Raw genomic sequence first — 26,805 nt, 5'->3', positions numbered from 1 at the left:
CATTGTATCCTCACATCTGGATATGATAGTCTCCATTTCACAGCTACTGTACATCCCCTTAAATGAAAAGTCATAATACAAAATCAACAATAGAAAGAAAAATAGAAATTTACATTGCCATGAAGTTAAATGACATGTTACTAGATATGACAGACTCCATTACACAGCTACTATACATCCCCTTAAATGAAGAGCCCAAAACAAAATCAACATCAGGGAGAAAACACCAAGAAGTTGACTAACATGCTATTAAATGACTAACGTGTAGCTGAAGAAATGAAAATCAAGAACCTTCTTGAAGAAAATGATGCTACTGTATGATCTACGAGTCATTGAATGATTTAATCAGAAGAAAGTGTTTTGAAGAGATGAAACTAACAGAAAACAACAAAACCCATGCGACATAGTTTCCGCTGATTTTTGTTGAAGTGTGTCTCTTCTAGACAATAAACAGATGGGTTTTGTTTTTTAATCCAGTCTACTAATCTATGACGTTTGATTGAGCTTAAGTCATTTGCATTCAGAGTTTAATATGTATGGATGATACTTTGGTCCTGTCATTTTAGGAATGGGTTGTTCATTGGTTTAGCCTTCTGTTGTCATTTTACTGGGATGTTCTTCCTGTTTGCCTTTGGTTTTTTAGGTGCTATTCCTCTTCTCTGCCAAGAGAACATCTTGAAGTATCATTTGTAGGGCAGGTTTGGAAGAGGCAAATTCTTTTAACTTTTCTTTACTGTGGAAGGATTTTATTTCATTTTCAAAGACAAAAGAAAGCTTTGCTGGATATGTTATCCTAGGCCAACAGTTTTTTCCTTTTAGAATCTGGAATATGTCATTCCATTCTCTTCTTGCATGTAGAGTTTCCTGTGAGAGGTCTCCTGTGAGTTTAATTGGCATTCCTTTATATGTCAACTGATTTTTTCCACGTGCACATTTAAGGATCTTTTCCTTACGTTTGGTTGAAGAGAGCTTGATGATCATGGATCTTGGTGAAGCTCGCTGTTGATCAAGCCTGTTGGGAGTTCTGTGCCCCTCCTGGATGTTGTTTCCCAATTCTTTCTCCAGATTAGGGAAAGTTTCCTTTATTATTTCATTAAATACATTTGCAAACTCAGCTTCTCTTTCTGCACCTTCTGGGACTCCCATAACTCTTATATTTGGTCTCTTAATAGTGTCTTTCAATTCCTGAATACTTTTTTTGGTCTGATCCAGCTCTGCTTCCAGCTTTTTGTTTGCTTCCCCGTGATGACAGGAAGTATCTTCCAATTCTGAGATTCTTTCTTCTGCTTGCTTCATTCTATTTTGGAGACTCTCCATTGTACTTTTAATTTGCTCTACTGTGTTCTTAATTTCTGATATACCAGCCTTGATTTGCTTTATTGCTTCCTTAAATTCTTTGAACGCTTGCATGAGCTTCTCATTTTTGATCAGAAGCTTTAAAATGAGTTTTATGAATTCTGTATGCCCCATTGTCTCGATGTCTTCCTCAGTTAACTCTGAGGTTGGCATAGGGTTTTGCTGCTTTGCAGGGGAGTTTTCAGTAATATTCATTGTGCCTTTGTCTCTTCTTCTGTTCTTGGTCATTGTACTTGTGGTTAGCAGAGTCTTCTCCTTGGGGCAGGTTTCTAAGCTGTGTCACCCACAGGTCTACAGTTCAATTTTACTTGTTGCAGTTGGTACACAACTTTGTGCTTGCAGCCACTTGTGCCAAACCTCCAGCGAGTTCCAGGTCTGGGTTCTTATGTTAGATTTCCACCGTGGTCTCCACAGCCTCTGCTCCTGGCTCACCACCCTCCTCCCCCTTGATACTGTGCTGAGGCTGTACCACTGTCTCTGCAGCCTTTCTCCCCCTTCCGGTTGGAGCAGGTCCCAGGATTAGAGAGACACCAGGTGTCCTACATAGTTAGGTTGTTACGGTGGCACTGATCTTGTCTGAACCTGTTGGACGTTAGGTCTGGGTGCCACATGGACCTATTTTAGCCTGTACTATGCCACAGTCAGTATTATTTTCCTGTGGGACTAGTGCAATCCACTGAACTCAGTGAGTTCTCGTGAGCTCAGCACATGCACAGTTCACTGTTATCCCCTGCAGTCCTAAAGCTATTGCCACAGTGTACAAAATGGCGCCTGATGTACCACTACTTCAGTTCTTGATCTGCTGGCCATCAGGTCTGAGGTCTGCCCAGACCTGTCTTGGGTGGAACCTGTAGAATGCCACGTTGCTGCAGTTCACTGAGTCAGAAATGAGTTCACTTCAAGCTCAGCATATGCTCAGTCCTTTCCTTTGCCTTTGCCTCCTTACCCAAAATGGCGCTCAATTCAGCTCTAGGGGGCTGACTGGGCTGTGGAATCCACCCTGTTCTCGCACTGCCTGTCTGGGATCTGCTGTTCTGTCTCTGCTCCTGGTCAAATCAAATGGACCAGCAGGGCAGACAGTTCTTTGTCTGGGTTCACCTCCCAAGCTCCCGGTGAAAGTCCCTTCCCACCTGGTTGCTGGTGGAGTTCCAGCTGCTGGTGGAGTTCAGATTGCCATTAGCTGAATGCCACTGGAGTATCAGTCACTGCAACACCACACTGTTGTGCCCGCTGCTTTGCTGTGTCTGTCAGTCTCCAGGTACCTCTCTGCTGTTGTTCTGTCCTTTGCTATTTCCTGGAATATGTCCTCTCTGCTTCATCCTGATTAAATGTTTTTCCGTCCATTTAAACGTGTCCTTACCCTATTCTGCCATCTTGATTCTCCTATAATCATTTTTAAATGAAAAACTCATGTATTAGATTTTAACTCTTGAAATTAGTTTCTTGGGCCCGGCGGCGTGGCCTAGCGGCTAAAGTTCTCGCCTTGAACGCCCGGGATCCCATATTGGCACCGGTTCTTACCCCAGCAGCTCCACTTCCCATCCAGCTCCCTGCTTGTGGCCTGGGAAAGCAGTTGAGGATGGCCCAATTCATTGGGACCCTGCACCCGTGTGGGAGACCCGGAAGAGGTTACTGGTTCCCGGGTTTTGGATCCGCGCACACCGCCGGTTGCGGCTCATTTGGGGAGTGAAACATCAGATGGAAGATCTTCCTCTCTGTCTCTGCTCCTCTCTATATATCCGGCTTTCCAATAATAATAAAAAATCTTAAAAAAAAAAATTAGTTTCCTGAAATAACTATATTCACTTATGTGTTTCTGGTACATGACATAAAGACATTCAATAAATATTTGTTGAATTTTGTGTGAGGAATTTGAAAGAGCTAATCATTTCAAACAATTCCTTTTGCACAAATAAATCCTCTGCTCAAGTGAGAATTTTTTTCTTCCTTACTCTTTAATAGTGAAGTCTTAAAATAGTAAATAGATTTATTTCCACCATAGTGAGCCTGTGATGCCACAAGCTGAAAATCCAGAGAATCCATGGAAGTTGGCACTCCAAAGGATTAGGTCATTTTTCCATAATCGGTTTGTATTCTTGTATTTATGGAATGTAGTTTGAAGAATGTAGTTTGAGGATATTCAGTGAAAGCCTGTCATGTTCATGTAAATTTGAGGTTTGGATTTTTAGAAAAGTGTTTTCACAGAAATTAGGGAAGTAGTTTGGCAGTTCAGTTGCTGTTTGCCCAACCCCAAGATGTTAGGTCTTTGAGTGTTTACATGTTCTAGGCAACAGCCTTACCGGGTATTCTCTTTGTTCTATAAATTTAAGAAAATCAAGCTTCGGTTGAGATTCCAAAGCCTAAAAGTGAGGGAAGTGAGAAGTGAATCTAATCATTCCAGTGCTGATTGTTTCCGTGTTTGTGTCATACTGCTTTTCTAAGAAAACAAAGTAATTTTCCTTTGAATTTATTGTATCCAATAGTGCCTTTATTTATTAGGTGACTATTTAAACATTTTAATAACTATAGAAACCTTTATGGTGAGATTTAATAGATATACAAAGAGATAAAATGCTTAAAATCATGTGAATTTTAACCTGAGTCACCATTGGGAAGATTTACTAGCTATCTCCCTGTTCTTAGACTTCAGCACTGTTGTTTATTTCTTCCCCTGTTGGATAATCCCCATGCATTTTATTGGTCAGAAGGCAGGAATGTTGTAAATGTTGTAAACCTCAGTTTGCTCTAAGATTTGAAATTAACTTTTAGAATGTTCTAAATCTCTCCTCCCCACCCCATGTTCTGAATGTGTAAAATAACTTCTCATATAAACTCTAATTTTTAGGCAAATGAGTGAAATATTTCTGCACACAAATGTTTTCTTTAAAAGCAGTTAATGAAATCAGAAAAAAAGACTTCTTTATTGTGGAAATATACTTTCACTTCATCTTTTAATATGATTGACATATAAATACTTCTCGTGTAGTTCACATTGTCCCTTTTCTAAGGGAGGAAATAACTAAATTGATCAGTAAAACATGAAATTGTCCTGGATTTCCCCAAACCAGAGTAAACTAAAAATGATTTGACCAGCTAGGGCTGTGGGAGTCTGTGAAACTCACATTGTTTGTGTACTGTTGGAGGGCCTCATTAGGGGGCAAATTTGCTTTTTGTGTTTGCCACTAATGATTACTCATACAGGAACTTGCTTGTTTGGATTGTTTGCTTTAAGTAGCCAGTCTTACACAGTTGAGGCAATTAATTATTTTTTGTGGTCTCTGGGTGTTTTTTCTTTTTTTGTCCTTTTGAGTTTTTAAGTATTTAAAGCGGAGGATATGGCTTCTGAGATACTGCCTAGTTAGGGTTCGGCATTGTGCCTGGATTTGTTGGGCCTCTCGGGGCCTGAGTTCTCTGTGTGCTTTAACAAATGAGCTACAGTTCTCAAGAGATCAGTGGAGCTTGTTTGTTGATCCTGTATTCTCCTCCAAAGGAAGTAGATCTTTGAGAATGTCTAAGGAAGGGTAAGTGAGTTTATTTTTCTCTCTCATTTTTCTGAGTGAAGAGGTGCTATCTGAGTAAACTGGATAATTAATAAGCGATATCGCCAGTTTGAGGGTGAGGGGAGAGACAGGTTAGAAGAAATTCAACCCAAAGTTTATAGTGTCTCATGTGTAATACATTCTAAAATTACTATTGCTGTTTTTGAAAGCTAGTCCTGAAGATGGATAATCTTAATGGAAATATATTTAAGATGTAACTACTCTGTGGTGAACATATTTTTGGTAAAATGTGTTATGAAGATTAGAAGCAAGCAGAGTTGGTTTACCAAAGAGTTAGATGAAATTTAAAAATTCAAAGACATTTAAAAATGTACCTTTTATAAGTGGTTTGGAAAGATTAAGTGAAAAGTAGCCTCTGATTTTTTTTTTCTTTCTGGAAAATGTTAGCATAAAAAATTTCTATTGCATTTGCTGAATAAAGTAGCTCTTACGTGTTGTTGATTTTACATTTTGTTTTATATTTGAGAGTTTGAATTGGTGATTCCCTTTTTATGACTAATGTTATGGGTGATAGGGACCTGCATACTGTTGATATTAGCTTAACCTGGTTGATTTTAGAGAGATATTCTTTTGATTATATAGGACATGGAAATCTCTTTTAAAACCTTTAAAAATACAATAATGTTTTTTTTTTTAATTCTGGAAGCCATTCTTTTTCCATTTTTTTCATTCTGTGATAAATTTTGAGGTGATTCCAGAGCCTTGCATTTTTTATAATTTATTTTAATTCTGTCATACATTGATTATGAACAAAGTAAAATTGGACTACTTTACTGATGTGCTTAAACCTCATTATTGAATCAAAAAGAACAGTCAGGTATATAAATCTGTTATTTTCAGACTTCTCATGACGTGACATTAGAATTTTAAAGTTTCTTTGGGAATTGTGAAAGGACTGCCTCTAGCTTTTTATGTTTTTGTTTTTATCACTGGTTGCAAATTGGCTGTTGTGAAACAATTTTTATGATAAGGATTACCACAGATACAGGTATATTTGTCAGTCTTGTACCATGCATGGCTGTTTATAAAGCTAGATTGTAGTTTAAAATGAGCTGTATTTCAAAATGCAAATTCTTGAGAAATAATTATTGCTAATTTCCCCCATTAACACATGTGTTAAAATTGTATAGTCAGAGAAAGCTAGAGTGATCTATGTAAACTAAAGGACACTGTATAGGCTGAAATGTCCTTTCAGGTTTATCTTTAGGAGTTCTTGGAGATCACTTCTCGGCCTTTTGGCTAAGATCAGTGTAAGAGTTCTTGGGAGATACTTATTCTGCTAATAAACAGGTACATTTGAAGTGCATGGATTTTACATATATGAAATCAGCTTTTGTTTTCTCTGTTATGTTAAGAATTGATTTTTTGTGCTTTGTGATAGAATTTTTTACTCATTCACCCTTTTTACTTATGACACTTTGGCATTTAGTATAGTTTCTTATTTGATATCTGTGAAATGATTTCCTAATAGGAAAAAGGCTTGTTAAATTTAAATCAGAAGAAATTATATAATTACATGCTATGTAATAATGTTTCAGTTAATTGTGGACTATGCATTATGACAGTAGTCCCATAAAATTATAATGGAATTAAAAAATTCCTTTGGACTAGTCATGTCTTAGCCATCATAATTGTTCAGGGCATTTGTTAATCATGTGTTTGTGGTGATACTGATATAAACTTTCCGTGTTACCAGCTGTATAAAGTGTAGCACATACAATTATATACAGTGCATGCTTGAAAATTGCAATAATTTACAACTATAATATTTTGTTATGGTTTTATGCATTTTATTTGTTATTAGTGTATGTTTTAATTTAATTTTATTTATTTAAATGTTTGTTTATTTTTATTGGAATGTCAGATTTACAAAGAGAAAGGTCTTCTGTCCACTGGTTTACTCCCCAAGTGGCTGCAATGGCAGAACTGAGCCAATCTGAAGCCAGGCTTCTGCCAGGTCTCCCATGCAGGTGCAGGGTCCCAGGGCTTTGGGCCATTCTCTACTGCTTTCCCAGGCTGCAAGCAGGGAGTGGGAAGGGAAGTAGAGCAGCTGGGACACGAACTGGTGCCCAAGTGAGATCTGGTGCATGCAAGGTGACCACTAGGCCATTGTGACAGGCCTTGCATTAGTTTTTTAAATTGTTTTTAAAATTTATTTGTTTATTTTTTTAACTTGAAAACCAGAGGGAGAGGGAAGAAGAGAGTGAGGGAGAGAGTTGAGAGAGGATAATTGTATCTTTCTTTCACTGATTCATTCTTCAGATGGCTGCAGAGGTCAGAGCTGGGCTGGGTCAGGCTGAGGCAAGGAACTACTTCCTGGTCTCCCCATGTGGGTAACAGGGGCCTAAGCAGATCATCATCTGCTGCTTTTCCCAGGCCAATAGCAGGGAGCTAAATCTGCAGTGGAGCAACCAGAAACTTAGCCGGAATCTGTGTGGAATGCTGTGTCACAGGTGGGGCTTTACACCTCTTCACAGTGCCAGTCCTGAGATTCGTTTTTATAATTTATGTTAGAATAACTGAATATTCATAGAGACAAAAATGAACCTGCACCTGTAGTTCAAAATAAGTATAATCTTTCCACCTTCAATTAGGTAAAGAATTTTTTTTTAAAGATTTGTATGTTTACTTAAAAGGCAGAATTACAGAAGAGGGAGAGAGAAAACAAGAGAGCAAGAGCTCTTCCATCAATAGTCCAACAGCCACAGTTGTTGGGGTGGGCCATGCTGAAGCCAGAAGTGTGGGTGGAACTCCAACCTGACTCCCACATGGATGTAGGGTCCCAAGCCCTTAGACCATCCCCCACTTCTCTCTGAGACACATTAACAAGGAGCTGGCTTAACAGCTCAATAGCTAAGGTTCAAACTGGCGCCTATATGGGAAGCCTCTTCGAAAGTGGCTGCTTAACATGCTGCATCAGAACAGCAGCACCCTGGGGGGGAATCCCAGTCTACACGGGATTGGAGGGGAAAGAACAGCAACACCCTAACTAGAGAAAGATTTGTTAGGCAAAATAAAAATAAAATTGATAAATTGGGTCTCATCAAACTTAAAAACAAACTCCAGCTTTTTGAATAATAGTATTAAGATAAAAAGTGAAGCCTTTAGACTGGAAGAAACTATTCTTAATACATTTAAATCCGATAACTTATATACAGAATACCTTGAGAACTCTTACAACACAATAATAAAGCCACCCAATTTTTAAAGGGACTAAAGATTTGATTAGAGGGGTTTTGGTGTTGTGTACTAAGTTAAGCCACCACCTGGGATCCCATATGAGCCTTGGTTCCAGTGCTGGCTGCTCCAGTTCCAATTGAACTCCCTGCTAATGCACCTTGGAAAGTGGCAGAGAATGATCCAAGCACTTTGGACCCTGCTGGCCACATGGGAGACCTGAATGAAGTTCTGTCTTCTATGGCTTCTGTGTGGGCTGGTTGTTGCTGTTCAGAGCATTTCAGGTGTGAGCCAGCAGGTGAAAATCTTAACTCTGTCCCTCTGTGTAACTCTTCCTCTAAAATAAATAGGTCTTTTTTTTTCTTTAAAAAGATCTTAATGGATAATTCACAAAAGAATATATGACAGATAAGCATTTGAAAAGATGTTCTACATCAGCCATTATAAAAATACAGATCAAAACCACAGTAGTTACCAACACACACTTGGTTTAATAACTAAATTGAAAACCAGTGGAGACCCTCTGGGTTCCTCCTTCTAATCCACTCCATCTTTATCTGAAATGTAGTGGTCTGGACCCTGGAACCACCCAGAAATAATTTTAAACATGTCAGTGGCCCCTGTTCTGACCTGTCCCCAGTCCTCTGGTCTTGGGCAGTGCACTGCCCATACACCCTCCATGTGTGGTGTTAGTGGTGGGGCAGCCCCAGCCAGTGTGCAGCAGTAGTGGCATGGCAGGTGCTCTGCCCCGTCTCCCCAAATATATATTTTTTGAGATTGATTTATTTTTATTGGGAAAACAGATTTACAGAGAAGACAGATGGAGATTCACTCCCCAAATGGCTGTAACGTTCAGCGCCAGAGCTGAGTTGATTTGAACCAGGAGGTTCTTCAGGTCTCTCACATGGGTGCAGTGGCCCACATGGCCTTGGACCATCCTCTGGTGCTTTCCCAGGTCATAAACAGAGAACTGGATTGCAGGTGGAGCAGCTGGGACACAAACTGGTGCACATTTGGGGTGTTGGTTCTTGCATGTAGAGGATTAGCCTGTTGAGCCACCATGCTGCTTGTGTGCATGCGTGACAAGTGCTTGCTCGTTCTCTTCCCCCCCCCACCCCTGCTTAAAAAAAAAAAATCCTTGGAACACTGGTATTGTTAACACAGAATTGACATTAACCAAGCCCAGAATGCCTGCTAGCTATTGGCTACTTTTCTCGTAGCAGTGTAACCCTTGCCAAGGTACAGGGCAATTGAGGCAGTTGTCTACACTTGGGAAGGCTTATATCCTGAGTGTATGAGTAAGTAGTATAATTTGTTTTCTCTTATAAATGAAAATGCATATTTTGGTTAGGTTTAAAAAGCATAGGCTGCTGCTCTGGCATAATATAACAAAACGTGTCCCTCCCACGAGTGTTCCTCAGAGGGAAACAAAATTTAAAGATTTAAGAGAGAGAGGTTCCAGTGACTCATTTGCTTCCCAGATGCCCACAGTGCAACCAGAGCTAGACCAGGTTTGAAACCTAAAGGCAGAAACTCTGCCTTGGTGTACCACATAGGTGGCAGGAACTCAAGTTCTTGGGGCTCCTCTCCTGCCTCCCCAGGTATGTTAGCAGGAAGCTGGATCCAGAGTGTGGAGTAGCCAAAGCTCAAACCCATCCATCCAGTATGGGATGCAGGTATCCCAAGCCACAGCTTAATATGCTGTGCCACAACATTCTGTGTTTGATTTTAATTTGAAAAATGGAGAGAGTGGAGAAGGAAGACAGATTAATCTGCCTTTTTTTTTTTTAAAGATTTATTCATTTTTATTGGAAAGCCGGATATACAGAGAGGAGGAGAGACAGAGAGGAAGATCTTCCATCCGATGTTTCACTCCCCAAGTGAGCCGCAACAGGCCAGTGTGCGCCAATCCGAAGCCGGGAACCAGAAACTTCTTCAGGGTCTCCCACGCGGGTGCAGAGTCCCAAAGCATTAGGCCATCCTCGACTGCTTTCCCAGACCACAAGCAGGGAGCTGGATGGGCAGTGGAGCTGCCGGGATTAGAACCGGCGCCCATATGGGATCCCGGGCGTTCAAGGCGAGGACTTTAGCCGCTAGGCCACGCTACCGGGCCCAGATTAATCTGCCTGTTACTGGTTCTCTGCTGCAGCAGCATTTACTGCAATAGCTGGGACTGGATCATCTAGGTCTTGCAAATGGGTAGCAAGGACCCAGCTACTTGATGTGCTGCTTCCCAAGGTGTGCATTAGCAGGAACCTGGAATTTGGGAGACCCAGGACTTAGACCCAGGACTCAGCATCCTGCTGATATGGGTTATTGGTTTCCTAAGTGCATTTTAGTCACTAGACCAAATACATGCCCAAAGAGAATATAAGAACAAATTAGTAAGACATTGTTGGCTGGAATCTAGGAAAGTAAAAACTAATGTTACTAAATGATGATAGTACTTTCTAAAATTTCTAGTATTTGTATACAGTCTGATATTTGAACTTTAATTTTTAAGAATTTACTTCATGCATTTCTTGCCTGTATTTTTTAGGTCACAAGTTTTACTTTTTAATGCTTGTTTTCATTTACTTGAAAGAGACAGAAAAACAGATTCTCCCATCTGCGGTTCATTTCACATAATAGCCACAGTAGTCTTGGCTAGGACAGGCAAAAGCCAAGAGCTTGGGAGTCCATCTTAGTCTTCCATAAAGGCAGCAGGTGCCTCACAGAATGCATGCCCTGCTTTTCCCCAGCAAAGGACTAGATTGGATGTGGAGTAGCCGGGACACAAACTGGAGCCTGTATGGAATGTTGGTGCTGTATGTAGTGGCTTTACTTGCTACACTGCAACACCAACCACCAAGGGCCACATTTTGAATAGCTATTACTACAGAGCAATTAATTTGACATTGGAACGAAGATGGGGCAATTGGCAGATGATGCCTAGAGAATTAATGAGGATTTGGGAGTTGTTAGCAGTGTGAATTGAATGCAAGATTTGGATTTCAGAGACATTTAAATTTAAATGAAGGCACATATGGGATGACTGGATGTGGATTTAGGCTTGAGTGGGGAAATGAGATTGCCAGTAGCAGAACCTTGTATGAGAAAGGTATTGAAGTAGGAATTAAAAATTTTCCACATAGTAACTTTTTTATTAAGCAAATAATTTATACAGGCACATATCTTTTGTTTCATGGTTTGTTACCTTCACCCCAAAACTTGTAAATTTTTTTGATGATAACAAACATTGAATCTGTAGTTAATATAAACTTTGTAATTAAAACAGGTGCCTATAAAGATTTTATTCATGAATGGTTAGTCTCATATTTTGTTGCAGTAACTCTTTGGGCACTTGGCCAGGAAATTGTGACTCCTTAGCAAGGCGGGGAGGAGTTACAGATAAAGTTGACTGTTGCCAAAGAAATTCTATGCCAAATGGATTTGTATGGAGCAACAGTGATATCCAGTGACAAGTTAAATTAGACACAGAGGTGTTTTTCCAACACTGGCTCAGAAGCTACATGCTGTTGAGGGACCTGGTGCAGACTGAAGAGTCTTTAAAGTTGGGTTACAGTCACACATAATGTTATTCTAGGAATTCAAAGAAGAATTTGGTTATGTGACTTCAAGAACTAGTAGACTCAGATAGTTTCACAATTTACAAAACGGCAACCAGAGGCAGATGAGGTAAATGTTGCTTGAATTATGAGTTAGATCTTAAAAACTGTTGGAGTTTGTATTTACAGAATTTTCAAAATTCAATAAATTGCATGCTCATGTTAAGTTTGAGAATATTTGCTCCCAATTTTTTTTAAAAGCCCCTTTCTTAAAGCATGCTGTTTTAGTGTTGTGCGTGTGTGTGTGATTTACTTTATTTACTAGAATTTCTTCAGATTTCATGCCTTACTGAAGTGAGACATGCTAATAAAAGCATTACAGTTGTTTTTATGTGGAAGTCTGTCTGGTTTTGTAGTGTGCTTGTTTGTCCTAGAGATTGTTTCTCTTGCTATTGCTCAAATCTGCCACTTGCAAATAATATGTAGACATTTTTTGCTAATTGTTTTCTAAGCTGGAGTGAATAGTTTAGTTAAACTTTTTAGGGTGACAAGTTTGTGCTCTTATAAAAGTAAGGTTTTTATAGCTAATTTCCCAGGTCTGTTAGGCTCTTGAACATGGAAGTGGAATATGTTCCCCTGGTTAATAATTGAGAAAAGTGTCACAATAAACTGGCACTGATGAAGGTACAGTCAAGGTCCTGGGACCAGTAGACGTTTTTGGATTCTCCAAGTACTTAGGTCTTTCTGGTTTGGAATAGGTGGTGGGACAGTAAGCCAGTCTTTGATATAATTCCTTTTAGTTAATATATGACCTAACATTTTGTTTTGTTGTAACTTCAGTGAAGAATAATTGTTAGTTTGCAGCCAAGAGATTAGTTTCTTTTAAGACTGTATCCTAGAGACGTTGATATTTCAAACTTTAAGCTTATTCTATTCTGAAGTCAGTGCTTACTTTCAGTATTTGGGTGTTTATTTTCCATGTAACCCTTAGTGTACAAATATTCAGCCAAATAACAGTACTTGGCTTACTCAGCCTGCTGTAATGCAGCTGTTTCATTCTGTCATTATAGTCTCGCTTATGCACTTTAGATATTCATATAACTAATTATATTTAATTTCACATTGCCTTTCCTGCACGTTTTGTAGTTTAGGTTAGAGGAAGAAAAGGAGAAGTGAAGATATGTGTGAAGATTATGAAAAGATAGGGGATATTTAGTAGAAGATCTCTTCATAGGAAAACGTCATATTTTCTGAATTTAGGTACATAAAAAAGTCTTTTCTATCTTTGACTACTCCCTAAAGAACACCTTACATGATGTCACAAGATGGTACTTGCTTTATACTAGACAATTGGTATATGGTTAATTGAATAGGTAATATGACTGGTCAAGGCAAATATAAGTGCAACTTGATAAATGTTTAACAATGATTTAACAGATTTTCATATTCCTGAAACATGTCACTTTCAGGATTTAATAAATGATTAACAATGGTACATTATGATTTTTAAAAATATGAATGCTTTGATAGATTTAAATAGAGGCTTAATCTCTCTTCTAGCCAGGAAAGAAATTAGGAAACTGCTTTGAGGAGATTGTTAATAGTTTCTTTCTACCTTTAGCACTGATTGGTGACATTAGCAAGGACTCTTTTTCTCTGATTTTAGCTGTTCCTGAAACCAGCTGGCATCTTCTGTCAGAATCAAAGCTATTTCAGTTATTGTGTGATTCTACTGTATCATCTTCCGATTGTATCACAAGGAAGGAGAATATTCAATCCATCTCTGCTTGTCTTTCCAGAGAATATTTTAGGCATGTCAGCTGTTAGCTGTGATTAGGGATTTGATCCAGTTGGCCCGCTGAACTGAATTACAAATCTGTTTGAAAAGTGAAAGCTTCAGAAGTAACATTTAGTGTTTAGAGTTTAACAGTTCTTTTGTATCTTTGACTTATGCTGTGCTTTATGTAATTAGGAAAAGATTTTGTAATGAGGAAAAGTTGGTATAAAGTACATGCTCTTGGCAATTCAAACAAGGTGAAGTTTGAAAAGTGGTAGAAGGATAATGGTGAGATTTTGAGGATGAGTTGTGTGTAGTTTTTTGGAAAGTACGAATGTAAATATCATTTATCCTCTAGTTCCTAGTATCTTTCAGTTATCCACTCCTCCTTGTTCCCCTCCCATTGCTGTTAGCCCAAGATAAAGTAAATACGGATTTTCTGGGAGTCTAGATTTTCTTAGAGTAAGAACACTTACCCTAAATATTTTTTATATATCATTTTTTATTAATACTTCTCACCCTAGAGCTAATCCAATGTGCCTGGCAGTTATAAGATATGCAGTGATTTTCCTGTTTTTCAGAGAAATAGAGATGATAATAGTTGTGTATTCAGGGCATGTTGATTTTAAGTTCTCCATGAACTGTTTTAAACAAGTATTTAAAAAGTTATCTTCATTTAAAAGTGGTGCAGGTGTGCATTCTGAGATGTGAGGATGTGTGTGTGTGTGCGTGTGTGTGCAGATAGGAACAGATTTTCTTTAGTAGCAAGGAAGTAAAATACGTATTCATATGAGTGTAAGCCCAACATGAATGGGCCAAAGAGAGAAAAGAAAAACTGAAAAGAGTGTGTACAGTCAGGACTGGTCTTCTGAGAGTGGGCAAGGTCTGTTCAAGACTGCTCCCTGGCAGAAAAGGGCCTAGAGTGAGAAAGAAGAGAGAGCCACAAAGTTCTAACATTTAAAATAGTATAGGGCCCGGTAGCGTGGCCTAGCGGCTAAAGTCCTCGCCTTGAATGCTCCGGGATCCCATATGGGCGCCGGTTCTAGTTCCGGCAGCTCCACTTCCCATCCAGCTCCCTGCTTGTGGCCTGGGAAAGCAGTCGAAAGCTTTGGGACCCTGTACCCGCGTGGGAGACCTGGAAGAGGTTCCTGGCTCCTGGCTTCGGATCGGTGCAGCACCGGCCGTTGCGGCTCACTTGGGGAGTGAATCATTGGATGGAAGATCTTCCTCTCTGTCTCTCCTCCTCTGTGTATATCTGACTTTGTAATAAAAATAAATCTTTAAAAAAATAAATAAAATAGTATGTATGTGGGTTAGTAAAGAGGTTCTTTTTTAAAATTTTAAGTTACTGCCCAGAGTCAGCTTGGGAGTTCTGCACCTCATATCTGAATCCCTGAGTCAGGGCCTGGCTCTTCTGCTTCTGCTAATGCACCCAAGTACTTGGGTCACTGTCATACAGCTGGGAGACCTCATATTGAATTCCAGGCTTCTGGCCTCATTCTGGCTCTGCATTGGCTGTTGCAGGCTTTTACACGGGAGGTGAACCAATGAATGGCAGACTGACAGAAAGAGACATTAGAGAATGAGAAGTCTTCTCATTCTGGGAAGTCTTGATCACTTCCCAGAAGGCCACAGTGGCTGGAGCTGAGCTGAGCCAGGCCAAAGCCAGGAGTCCACAACTCCATCTGAGTCTCCTGCTTTCTCAGGAACATTAGCAGAGAACTGGATTACAACTGGAACATTCCATATGGGCTGCCTATGCCACAGGCAGAAACTTAACCTACTATGCCATGGTGCTTACCTTCTATTTGTTTGTTTATTACAAATCTGTCTCCTGGAAGGCTGAGTTCACCAAAGATAGTAAGTGAAGGTGTAATAATATAAGAAAGAATAATCTTTGTTTAATGCTATATCCTACTATTGGCATACAGTAAGCATGCTGTAACTCCTGAGTAGACTTTAAATAAACTACAAATGAAAATGTGAATGAATTATAAAATATCAAAAATAAGTCAGATTTTCAGAAAGTATGCTTCTTCCCTGAAATCTTGGATACATGATGATATTGTTAATGCCAGGACACAATAAGCAGATCTGTGTGTTTTCATATAATACACTTGTGATATAAGAAGGTCTTGAACAATTTCTCTTATGAATTTTAATTGATATGTAAGTGAGAAGATCTGGAATTTTAACGAGTTTTTTCTTTTTATTCAGACATCAGAAGTGTGGGCAAAAAGCAAAAAATATATAAACAGGACTAACTCAAACTAAAAGGTGCTTATGCAGCAAAGGAAGTAGTCAAGATGAAGAGATAACCTGTGCCTTGGGAATGAATATTTGTGAACTATGTATCTGATTAGGAGTTAATAGGAGTTAATATCGAAAGTATATAAGGAACTCAGCAACTCACTATAATAATAATAATAAATTCCAAAGCAAAGGGCCTGAATAAATATTTCTTTTTTTTTTTTAAGATTTATTTATTTTTATTACAAAGTCAGATATACACAGAGGAGGAGAGACAGAGAGGAAGATCTTCCATCCAGTGATTCACTCCCCAAGTGAGTGCAATGGCCGGTGCTGCGCTGATCCGAAGCCAGGAACCAGGAACCTCTTCCAGGTCTCCCACGCGGGTGCAGGATCCCAATGCATTGGGCCGTCCTCGATTGCTTTCCCAGGCCACAAGCAGGGAGCTGGATGGGAAGTGGAGCTGCCGGAACTAGAACCGACGCCCATATGGGATCCCGGAGCATTCAAGGCGAGAACTTTAGCCGCTAGGCCACGCTACCGGGCCCCTGAATAGATATTTCTTCAAAGAAGATATGTGTGTGGCTGACAAGGAATATGCGAAGGTGCTCTACCTAACTAATCAGGGGAATGGAAGTCCATAGCACAAGAAAATACCAATCTGTTACAATGGCCTTTTTGTTCTCTCCTTAAACGAAAGGAGTAAGCATTGACACATTGGAACACTGCTGGTGGGATGTCAATTAGTGTGGCCTAACAAAGGTTCTAAAGAAAGTGAAGGTAGCTACTCTATGGCTTAGCCATCTCTCCTCTGCATATGTACCCAAAAGAGATGAAATTATCAACTTATAAAGGTATCTGTCTGTACTTCATGTTTATTTAGCACTTTTCACAATAGCCAAAATGAGGAAACTACCAAAATGTCTGAAAACATGGGCGAAGAGTTGTACATACATAAATACTATTGATCCTACCAGTTGAACAACATGGATGAATCTGGAGGATATTCTGCTGAGTGAAATGTCAGAGACAGGAAAATATTTCATGGTCTCACTTATATGTGGAATCTGAAAAAGAATTGAATGCATAAAATCAGTAAAACCTGGTAGTGGACAGGATAGAAAGATGATCAGAGGATAGAGTTGTGATTATGTAAGATAAGAAGTCTAACATAAGTGAGAAGATAAGTAGTTGATAATGTTACGTAGTGATAATTTGCCAAGAGAGGAGAGTGGATTTTTTGGTACTCCCCTCCTTTTTTTTTTTTTTTTAAGAAGATTTATTAATTTTTATTGGAGAGTCTTTTTTACAGAGAAGGAGAGACAAAGATCTTGCATCTGCTGGTTCACTCCCTAAATGACTGCAGTGGCTGCAGGTGCAAGGTCCCAAGGCTTTGGGCCATGCTCCACTGCTTTTCCCAGGCCACAAGCAGAACAGCCACCCATATTGGATTCCACTGGCGTGTACAGGGGGAGAATTAGACCAGTTGATCCATTGTACTGATCCCAGATTTTTGATACTTGTAATGAAGAGTAACTAAATGGCTTGATGAATGTGTTAATTTGCTTGGCTCTAGTTAGTCGCTTCATTGTGACATTAAGTGTATCAACACATCATGTTGTACGTTGAATATCTGCAATAAAATAAACAATTGGAAGAATGCATAAATGAGATCTGGGAAGAAATCTAAATGATTTTATTAAACCTCAGAATTTCTTTTTCAATATTAATTACAATATCACTGTTTATTTTTCCATAGGGTGTTTGTGAATCGAAGTTTAGCCATGGAAAAGATAAAGTGTTTTGGTTTTGATATGGATTACACTCTTGCTGGTAAGTAACAATTTCTGATTTTTAAGAACTGCTGCTTTGGGTCTTTGGGCCCACAGCAGGCATTTCTGTAAACATCTGCTGACTTAGTGATCTATTTGACAACCAAGCTGCTTTCTTTTTTTTTTTTTATTTTTTTAAAGATTTATTCATTTTATTACAGCCAGATATACACAGAAGAGGAGAGACAGAGAGGAAGATCTTCCATCTGATGATTCACTCCCCTAGTGAGCCGCAACGGGCCAATGCACGCCGATCTGATGCCGGGAACCTGGAACCTCTTCTTGGTCTCTCACGCGGGTGCAGGGTCCCAATGCATTGGGCCGTCCTCAACTGCTTTCCCAGGCCACAAGCAGGGAGCTGGATGGGAAGTGGAGCTGTCTGGATTAGAACCGGCGCCCATATGGGATCCCGGGGCATTCAGGGCGAGGACTTTAGCCACTAGGCCACGCTGCCGGGTCCAACCAAGCTGCTTTCATTGAGATTTATGGACATTAAAATCACCAGAAATCTTTAAGATTTGGCCATGGATTTGTACAGATAGGTGGGAAACAAGTGCCAATAAATTATTTTAGAGATTCTTATAAGAAACAATATAGTAAAATTATACATTAAATTATACATTTTATATTATTTGAACATTTTTGAACTTTTCCCTATTAAACTGTTCTTCAGGTTTATATTTTCTATTTCTTACTCTGCCGCAAGGTAAATTTTTATCATTTAAATATTTTAATACATTGGGCTTGGCAGCGTGGCCTAGTGGCTAAGGTCCTTGCCTTGATCCCATATGGCTGCTGGTTCTAATCCCGGCAGCTCCACTTCCTCTCTATCTCTCCTCCTCTCAGTATATCTGACTTTGTAATAAAAATAAAATAAATCTTTAAAAAAATATTTTAATACATTAATTTTAGCACATGGAAATTAAAATAATTGAATACATAACGGTTAGTTAAGACTTTTTAAAAATTAGAGTTGTTAAGCTTTGTTCAGTATTATATAGCCCCATAACCACTAGTACTGTGCTATTTATCCTTTTCTGTCTTAATTGATTAAAAAATCAGTCAATAGTTACAGCAGCTCTTTAGATTCAAGTGAAATATTTGCAGTCTGGTGCAGATGTCATTTAGTTTAAGAAATAGCAGGAATGAGAGACCAGCGTGGTGGCTTCGCAAGCTAATCATTTGCCTGCTGAGTTGGCATCCATATTGGCACCAGTTTGTGTCCAGGATGCTCCACTTCCAGTTCAGCTCCCTGCTAATGGCCTGGGAAGGCAATTAAGGATGGCCAAGGCTTTGGGGTCCCTATGCCCATGTGGGAGACCCGGAAGAAGCTCTTGGCTCCAGCTTCAGATAAGCCCAGCTTGGGCTGTTGCAAACATTTGGGGAGTGAATATGTGGATGTGAGGCCTCTCTATAACTCTTTCAAGTAAAATTTTTTAAAAAACCCAAAACAAAACCAAAAGCAACAACAACAACAAAACCCAGCAGGGATGAGAGATCAAGTCGAGTACATGTTCATGTGTTTTCACACAAGTGGGTTTAACTGACACCCAGAAAAAAAACTTTGGGAAATTATTTCTAAAATATTTTGTTGTTAGATATACATCTTAAAATGTATAAATGCACCTATCCTCAGAAACCACTTATGTAACAGTGATAGAAAAACAGCTTTCATCTCCAGCTGGATTTCAATTTGATGTTCAAGTTAGGCTGTGAATTAAAAGGAGTGATGTAACTGTGAAGAAACAGAGCCATGCAAGTAGTTGTGGCTGCAGTATTTTACTAATTTAATTGAAATATACATAGACAACTCTTGACTTTAATTTTTCTTTACCGTACATATTCTGTCATTTATTTTTCTGTTGCTGTAAATTTGTTATTTTTTTTTTAAAAATTGTTATTTTTATTGTAAAGTCAGATACACAGGAGGAGAGACAGAGAGGAAGATCTTCCATCCATTGATTCATTCCCCAAGCAATCACAATGGCTGGCATTGAGCCAATTCAAAGCTAGGAGCCAGGAGCTTCTTACAGGTCTCCCACGCAGGTGCAGGGTCCTAAGTCTTTGGGCCATCCAGGATGCTTTCCCAGGCCACAAGCAGGGAGCTGAATGGGAAGTATAGCTGCTGGGATTAGAACTGGTGCCCATATGGGATCCCCGGGCACATTCAAGGCGAGGACTGTAGCCTCCAGGCTACAGCACTGGGTCCTATTGCTGTAATTTGTTTTTACAGCATTTTGATTCGTTTCATATTTACTGGCAATATGTGAAAGCACTGTACTTTCTCAATGTTGAAGATGGGGAGAAAAGTGCTGTTCAAGATGGGGAGAAAAGTGCTGTTCAAGATGGGGAGAAAAATCCTATACTCTTTTTTCAAGAATGTCAGCAATCTAGAAATTAAATGAAAGTGTAATTTTTAATTATAAGACATTCAAAGCAGAAACAAATAATTATAGTCAAGTTCATAACCTTTTTTTTCTTTGCCTATTAAGACATCTCAAGGTACAGAAATAATTCACTTCAATTTATTGAGAATCTTTAATATATTTGGTGCATATTGTTACTGAGCATTGAAATAATCAGAATAATAAAAATAAATTAACTGATTTGTTGGAAAATATCACTGAACTTTTTAAATTGTATCTTATGATTTTTGTTTGCTTTTTTGCTAATCCTACTTGAAAATTAATGCTTTCTGCGACTCCAGATGCTGACATACTTCATGTATATTGTGTATAATAGAAACTATTAATATTTATTAAGTGCCTATTATATGACAGGCTCTCCTATGAGTGCTTTACATAGGTGATCTTCTGTAGTGTGTATATTTTCTCTTTCACATCTATTATTTAGTATTTGTAGAATCCCTGTGAGGGGGACACTTTTATAGATTTATACATTTTTATCTGAAAGACAGAATTATAGAGAGAGAAGGAGAGGCAGAGATCTTCCATTCATTGGGTCATTCTCCAAGTGGCCACAATGGCCATAGCTAGGCTGATCTGAGTTGATCTGGGTCTCCCACATGGGTGCAGGGGCCCAAGGGCTTGAGCCATGCTATGCTGCTTTCCCAGGTCATAGGCAGGAAGCTGGATTGAAAGTAGAGTAGCCAGGACTCAAACAAGCATCCTTATGGGATGCTGGTACTACAGGCAGGGAGAATTAACTTGTAAGCCACTGTGTTGGCCCTGGGGACAATATTATTATCTTATCTGTATTTTACAAATTATGCTGAGCTATTGAACAGTTTGTCCAGTTTTGCTATGAAACTGGTGAACCAAGATTCAAACCTGATTGTGTATGTATATAGGTATAAAATGTTTGAATTGTTATTCTGAATAATGATAGTTTATAGTGAGATACAATTTACTTATTTTAAAGATTTATTTTTTCAAAAGTCATAGAGGGAGAGGGAAAGACAGAGAGAAAGAGATCTTCTATTGGCTAGTTCACTCCCAAAATGGTTATAATGGTCAGAGCAGGTCTGGTCTAAAGCTGGGAGCCAGGAGTTCCTTCTGGCTATTTCATGTGCGTACAGGGTTCAAAGCCTACAGCTATTGTCTCCACTGCTTTCCCAGGCCATCACAGAGAGCTGGATTGGAAGTGGAGCAGCCGGGGTGGGGGGGTGGGTGGTGGGTGGGGGTTTGTTTTATCCATGTAGGATAGTGGCACCACAGGCAAAGGATTAGTATTCTACACCACTATGCTGGCCCCCTAGTGAGATATAGTTTAAAAGTGTAAGCTCGGAATGTAAGGCCCAGAATAGTAGTTTAGCAGTTAAAGTCCTCGTCTTGCATGCTTCAGGATCCCATATGGGTGCCAATTCTTGTCCCAGTAGCCCTGCTTCCCATCAGCTTCCTGCTTGTGCCCTGGGAAAGCAGTCAAGCGTGGGCCAAAGCCTTGGGACCCTACACCCACATGTGGGAGACCTGGAAGAAGCTCCTGGATCCTGACTTTGGATAGGCTCAGCTCTGGTCGTTGCAGCCCCTTGAAGAGTGAACTCGTGGATGGAAGATCTTTCTTTCTGTACCTCCTTCTCCCTATAAATCTGATTTTCCAATAAAAATAAATAAATCTTTTAAAAAAGGGAGAAAAAACCTGGTTGATCAGTATTCCATCTGCTGGTTCACTCCATGTGGCTACAATGGCTGGAGCTGGTCCAGGCTAAATCCAGGATCCCTAACTCCATCTGGGTCTCACTCAGGGTTGGCAAGGGCATAAACTTTCGACCTTTCTTCCACTGCTTTCTCAGGCATATTAATAGGGAGAGCAGTGTTGCAAATGAAGCAGACAGGACTCAAACTGGTGCTCCAATACGGAATGCTACTGTTGCAGACTGCAGCCAGCCTATTAAGCCACAACACAAGCCCCTAAAATATTCTTGTGACATCTGCAGGATTTGTAGCAGTGTCCTCTTTTTCATTTCTGATGTTGGTAATTTCTATTTTCGTCATCATTCTAAGTAGAAATTTAACAATTTTTACTGATTCTTAACCCCTATCAAAGGGCCAGCTATTAGTGTCAATAATTTTATTGTGTATGTATATAAATTATAACATATATGTGTATACATGTAGATATGTGTGTATATACTCAAATCTCGAGTATTGTTGATCTTGTCTGTTATTTACAGAAATTACAGTTTGTTACAGAAGTTGTTGGTTAAATGTAATGGTTATCTAGTACTGTTAATCTAGTAGCTAGCATCATGGAAGGATGTGAGAGGTACTACTAAAGGGAAGGGAATTGTACATATGCAGACATGAATTGTAGGGCCAGTTGTGGGAAGAGATGTTTTGAGGCAACTTGGCCAGTATGGAATTGAGCAAAAATTTAGAGAAAGTTGCAGAATAGAATAAAATAGTATGTGTATTTATTTGAGTTAGTTTTAAAATGCTTAAATTAAGGAAAATAAACTTAGGAGCTATCATAATAAATAGTTTCTGTGTTTGTATACTACTCTTGTAACATAGAGAATGCATGCAGTAAGCATTTGTTTTTGGTGAAAAAGGGAATAAGAACCCAATAAAATGCACTTGAAAGGATTTCATATACTATTTTAGTCTGTTCAGGCTGCTCTATCAACATACTTATACTAACCGGTTGGTTGATAAACAGCAGAAATATTTTTCTCACAGTTCTGGAGAATCAAAGCAAATTTGCTAGAAGGGCCCACTTTCTGATTAACAGATGATGATAGAGGTGGTTATTGGTTGGTGACCTACCTCACCACACTGTAAATGATCTTACATTTGTTCTGAGGAAATCAGCATGTTAAATTTGTGAAATTTTTCCCCTGGTTTTTAAGTTTAGAAAGTACAAGTATATGAAACTTTCTCATGGAAAAAGTAGAGAATAGAATTTAAAGGTAGAGGTTATATCTAAGAAAACAGTTCAATTTCAAACATTTTTGTATTTATTGAAAGGAAGGGGGGTGGCAAAGAGAGAGAGAGAGAGCTTCTGTGTGCTGCTGCATTTCCCAAGTAGCAGAAGCAGCTGGGTGGGCCGTGTTTATTTGCTTTCCCAGGTGCCTCAGCAGGAAGCTGGATTGGAAGTGTAGTAGGCAGTATTCAAATTGGTACTCATGTGGGATGCCAAAGCTGTAGTTGATAGGACCAGCATTGTGGCACAGGAGCTTAAGGCTAACAACTCTTATTTTGATCTTCTAGAAAATGGCTGCAGGGGCAGGTATGGTGACACAACAGGCTGATTCTCCCTGCCTGTGGTGTCAACATCCCATATGGGCACCAGTTTGAGTCCTAGCTGCTTTACTTCCAGATCAGCTCCTTGCTAGTGGCCTGGGAAAGCAGTGGAGAATGGTCCAAGGCCTTGGACCCTTGCACCTATGTGGGAGAAGAAGCTCTTGGTTCCCAGCTTTGCACCAGCCCAACTCTGGCCATTGTAGCCATCTGGGGAGTGAACCAGCAGATAAGGACCTCTCTCCTCTCTGTAACTCTTGACTTTAAAGTTAAATAAATAAACCTTAGACTGAAGCTTGCTTTTTTTTTTTTTTTAAGTGGCTACAGAAAACCTTCTTTGAGCGAAGAGCTATCATGTTTTGTTTTGTTTTTAAAGATGTATTTATTTTTCTTAGGAAGGTGGATTTACAGAGAGAAGGAGAGACAGAGAGAAATATCTGTCTGTTAGTTCACTCTGTAAATGGCTGCAATGACCAGGGCTGAGCGGTTTAAAGCTTGGAGCTTCCTCTGGGTCTCTCAGGCAGGTGCACAGTCCTAAGGCTTCGGGTCATCTTCTATTTTCCCAGGTCACAAGCAGGGAGCTGGATGGGAAGTGGAACAGCCAGGATATGAACTGGCACCCATATGGGATCCTAGTGCTTACAAGGCAAGAATTAGCTATTACGCCATTGTGCTGGGCCCATGGTTTGTTTTTTTGTTTGAAAGGCAGTTACAGAGAGGAGAGACAACAGATATCCCATTTGCTGGTTCACTCCTCAAATGGCAGCAAAGGCCATAACTGAGTCGATCTGAAGCCGGGAAACAGGAGCTTCTTCCAGGTTTCCCATGTAGGTGCCAGGGCCTAAGGACTTGAGCCATCTTTCACTGCTTTCTTAGGCTATAAGCAGGGAGCTGGATCAGAATTGAAGAATCCGGGACTAGAATTGATTCCTAAATGGGATGCCGTTACTAAAGATGAGAATCTTAGTTTACTAAACCATAAACACTGACTCCAGACTAAGAATTAAATGGCAGTCTGATGCATAAAGAATGCCAGTTTTGATATTTAGCTACCTATTCCTATAATAATACAGATTAACATTTTTTTTCAAAATACTATTTATTTTTATTGGAAAGTCAGATTTACTGAGAGAAGGAGAGACAGAGAGGAAAGATCTTCTGTCCGCTGGTTCACTCCCCAAGTGGCTACAGTGGCCAGAGCTGAGCTGATCCGGAGCCAGGAGTTTCTTCCAGGTGTCCCATGTGGGTGCAGGGTCCCAAGGCTTTGGGCTGTCCTCTACTGCTTTCCGAGACCTCAAGCAGGGAGCTGGATGGGAAGTGGAACAGCTGGAACATGATTGATACTTATATGGGATGTAGGTGTCACAGGCAGATCAGCATGTAACACCCCCCCCCCCGCCAGCCCCTTAAATATATATTTATTTAACCCCAGTTTCAGGCAAATGCCTAGGTTGTCTTTTACCTAGGCAAGTGTAACACTACTGGGAGAAAAGCAGCTAATAGCTGTCAGTCATTCTAGGCCTGGTTAATGCCAAATTTGTGTGTTAACTATACCAGTGTGCCCGCCTAGTTGCCTTTTTTTGTAAGAGATGTGGGAGGCACGTGATGGCATGCTGGCACAGTGTTTGGGGACCTGCACAGAAGGGTGTGTGGGCCCTGACAGGCAGGCAGATGCCCAGGGTGGCACAGCACACCTGGAGGATTGGTCTTGGGGATCTGTTTGTGAGAACGGGGGTGCTGTGGACTGCTGAGGGAAGGGGATTTGGGGATATATGGGAGGAAGGACTGCTGAGGGAGAATGTGACAGGTGAGCAGTGACTTCTGGGGGATTCCCACCAACCAGGCTACTGAATTTACAGGTAAATCAGGGTGCTTAGACTGGGTGGTTTGGTGGCGAGAACCTGGAGAACCTTTCAGGGCCAAACCAATATACCTACCCACGTGGGATACCTACGCTGGGCTTGTTGAAATCAACCACCATTACTGGTGCACATGAAAGCCATGGCTGTGGGGGCTGCCTAGCAGGGTTAGACAGTAGTACCCACCAGTGAGTGTCAGGGAAGGGGGTGTACCATGTCAGGCTGGGCCGTGACACTAATCAGCATGCAGGAGAACTGGGTCTGGGAGCAGATTCTGTGGGGGATTTGTGGGATCACCCCTGTGGAACTGCAATATCAGCTGGTTTGCTTGAGGTCTGGGAGTGATGATAGGTCAAGCTGGGTATGACTGTGGAACTCACCAACATTCATGGGGGATGGGGTTGAAAATAGGCTGGGCTGGACCAAGCTGCAGCACCCACAGGCACACCTTAAAATTGGGTGTGGGGCAGGCCAAATTGTAACATCCACCAGCAGACACAATGCCTGATGCAGGGGGGCGGGGTGTGGTAGGGGGGCGCGGTGTGGTGGGGCCGGGGAGGAACGCAGACTGTGCCAGGTAAGGGCTTAACATTCATTGACATGCATGAGATCCTGGGGAGTGAGCTTGGTGAGGGAACTCGGAAAACTCCCCTGGTGAGCTGTAACTCCTGATAGTGAGCATGTGAATTGGCTGGGTGTTGGTCAGGCCAGATAGGACCACTTTACTTGTCCACAGGTGTGTGTGTTGGCTCTGGGAAAGCGGACTAGGTAGAGCTAGACCAAACTGTAGCAAACTGGCACATGCAGGAGCCAGGATGGGGTGTGGGCCATGCTGGGCTAGGCTAGGCTATCACATCTACTGGTTTGCACAAAATTCAAGGATGGGGGCAGGCTGGGCAGGGCTAGGTCTCATTACTCGCTGAACCACGTGAAAGCTGGGTCTGAGGGTGGGCCATGCATGGCTGGGCTGTAGCACCCAACAGTAAGAGCTGGGATGGTTGTGGGGTGATTGGGCAAGGCTGCTGTATCTGCCAAGACAGAAGGTGGGCCAAGTCAGGCTAGGCCAAAGAACCCACAGAGGTGTGTGAAATCTGCCACTGGAAGGAGACCTGATAGAGGAGCTTGGGGAACTCCTCTGTCAGGAGATACTCCCTGCAGGTGTGCACAAGAATCAAGGCTGGGAGCAACCCAGATCAGGCCAGGTTACAGTACCCGCCTGTATACGTGTGGGTCATGTCTGAGCACGGGCCAGGCTGGACCAGTTCATACACCCACTGGCAAATGTGAGAACTAGAATGTGGTGCAGGACAGTTTGGGTTGGGCTACAACACCAGCCAGTTCCCGTTAGGACCAGGCCTGGAGGCTGGGCTGGGCTGGGCTGGGCTAAGAGACTAGAAGTCAGCTGAGTGTCTGCATGGGTGGCAGAATGTTTGAGCCATAGTGAGCATAGTGGTGCAGAGGGTTATGCTGCAGCTTGGGAGGCCAGCATCCCATATGGGAATGTCTGTCTCCATCTTGGCTACTTGATTCATACTTAGACACTTGGGAAGCCGATTGGCTGATGGCTAAAGGATCCTGGTCTCAGCCCTGTCAACATGTTGTGGTCATTTAAGGAGTGAATCAGTGGATGAAAGATCTCTCTCAGTGTCACTTTAACTTCCAAATAAAGAAATCTTTAAAAATCTGAAAGTATCACCTGCTGCTTTCTAGGATGCATATTAGCAGGTAGCTGGAATTGAATCATTGC

The 26,805-nt window shown here is 40.7% G+C and overlaps 1 protein-coding gene across 6 annotated transcripts in view; it reads left to right on the top strand.

Annotated features, from left to right (window-relative positions):
* Positions 1-26,805, top strand: part of NT5C2 (5'-nucleotidase, cytosolic II) — a 93,678-nt gene that overhangs the window by 34,009 nt on the left and 32,864 nt on the right. For all 6 annotated transcript variants that reach the window (XM_058671748.1, XM_058671747.1, XM_058671746.1 and 3 more), the window contains one exon: positions 17,428-17,501. In XM_058671748.1, the coding sequence (XP_058527731.1) occupies positions 17,428-17,501 (74 nt within the window). Of the gene's footprint in view, positions 1-17,427; positions 17,502-26,805 lie in introns of those variants that run through there.

The sequence above is a fragment of the Ochotona princeps genome, chromosome 13 (genome assembly GCF_030435755.1).
Source record: "Ochotona princeps isolate mOchPri1 chromosome 13, mOchPri1.hap1, whole genome shotgun sequence".
Lineage (NCBI taxonomy): Eukaryota > Metazoa > Chordata > Mammalia > Lagomorpha > Ochotonidae > Ochotona > Ochotona princeps.
The sequence above is the reverse complement of the archived record's forward strand: the minus strand, read 5'-3'. Positions and strand labels throughout refer to the sequence as shown.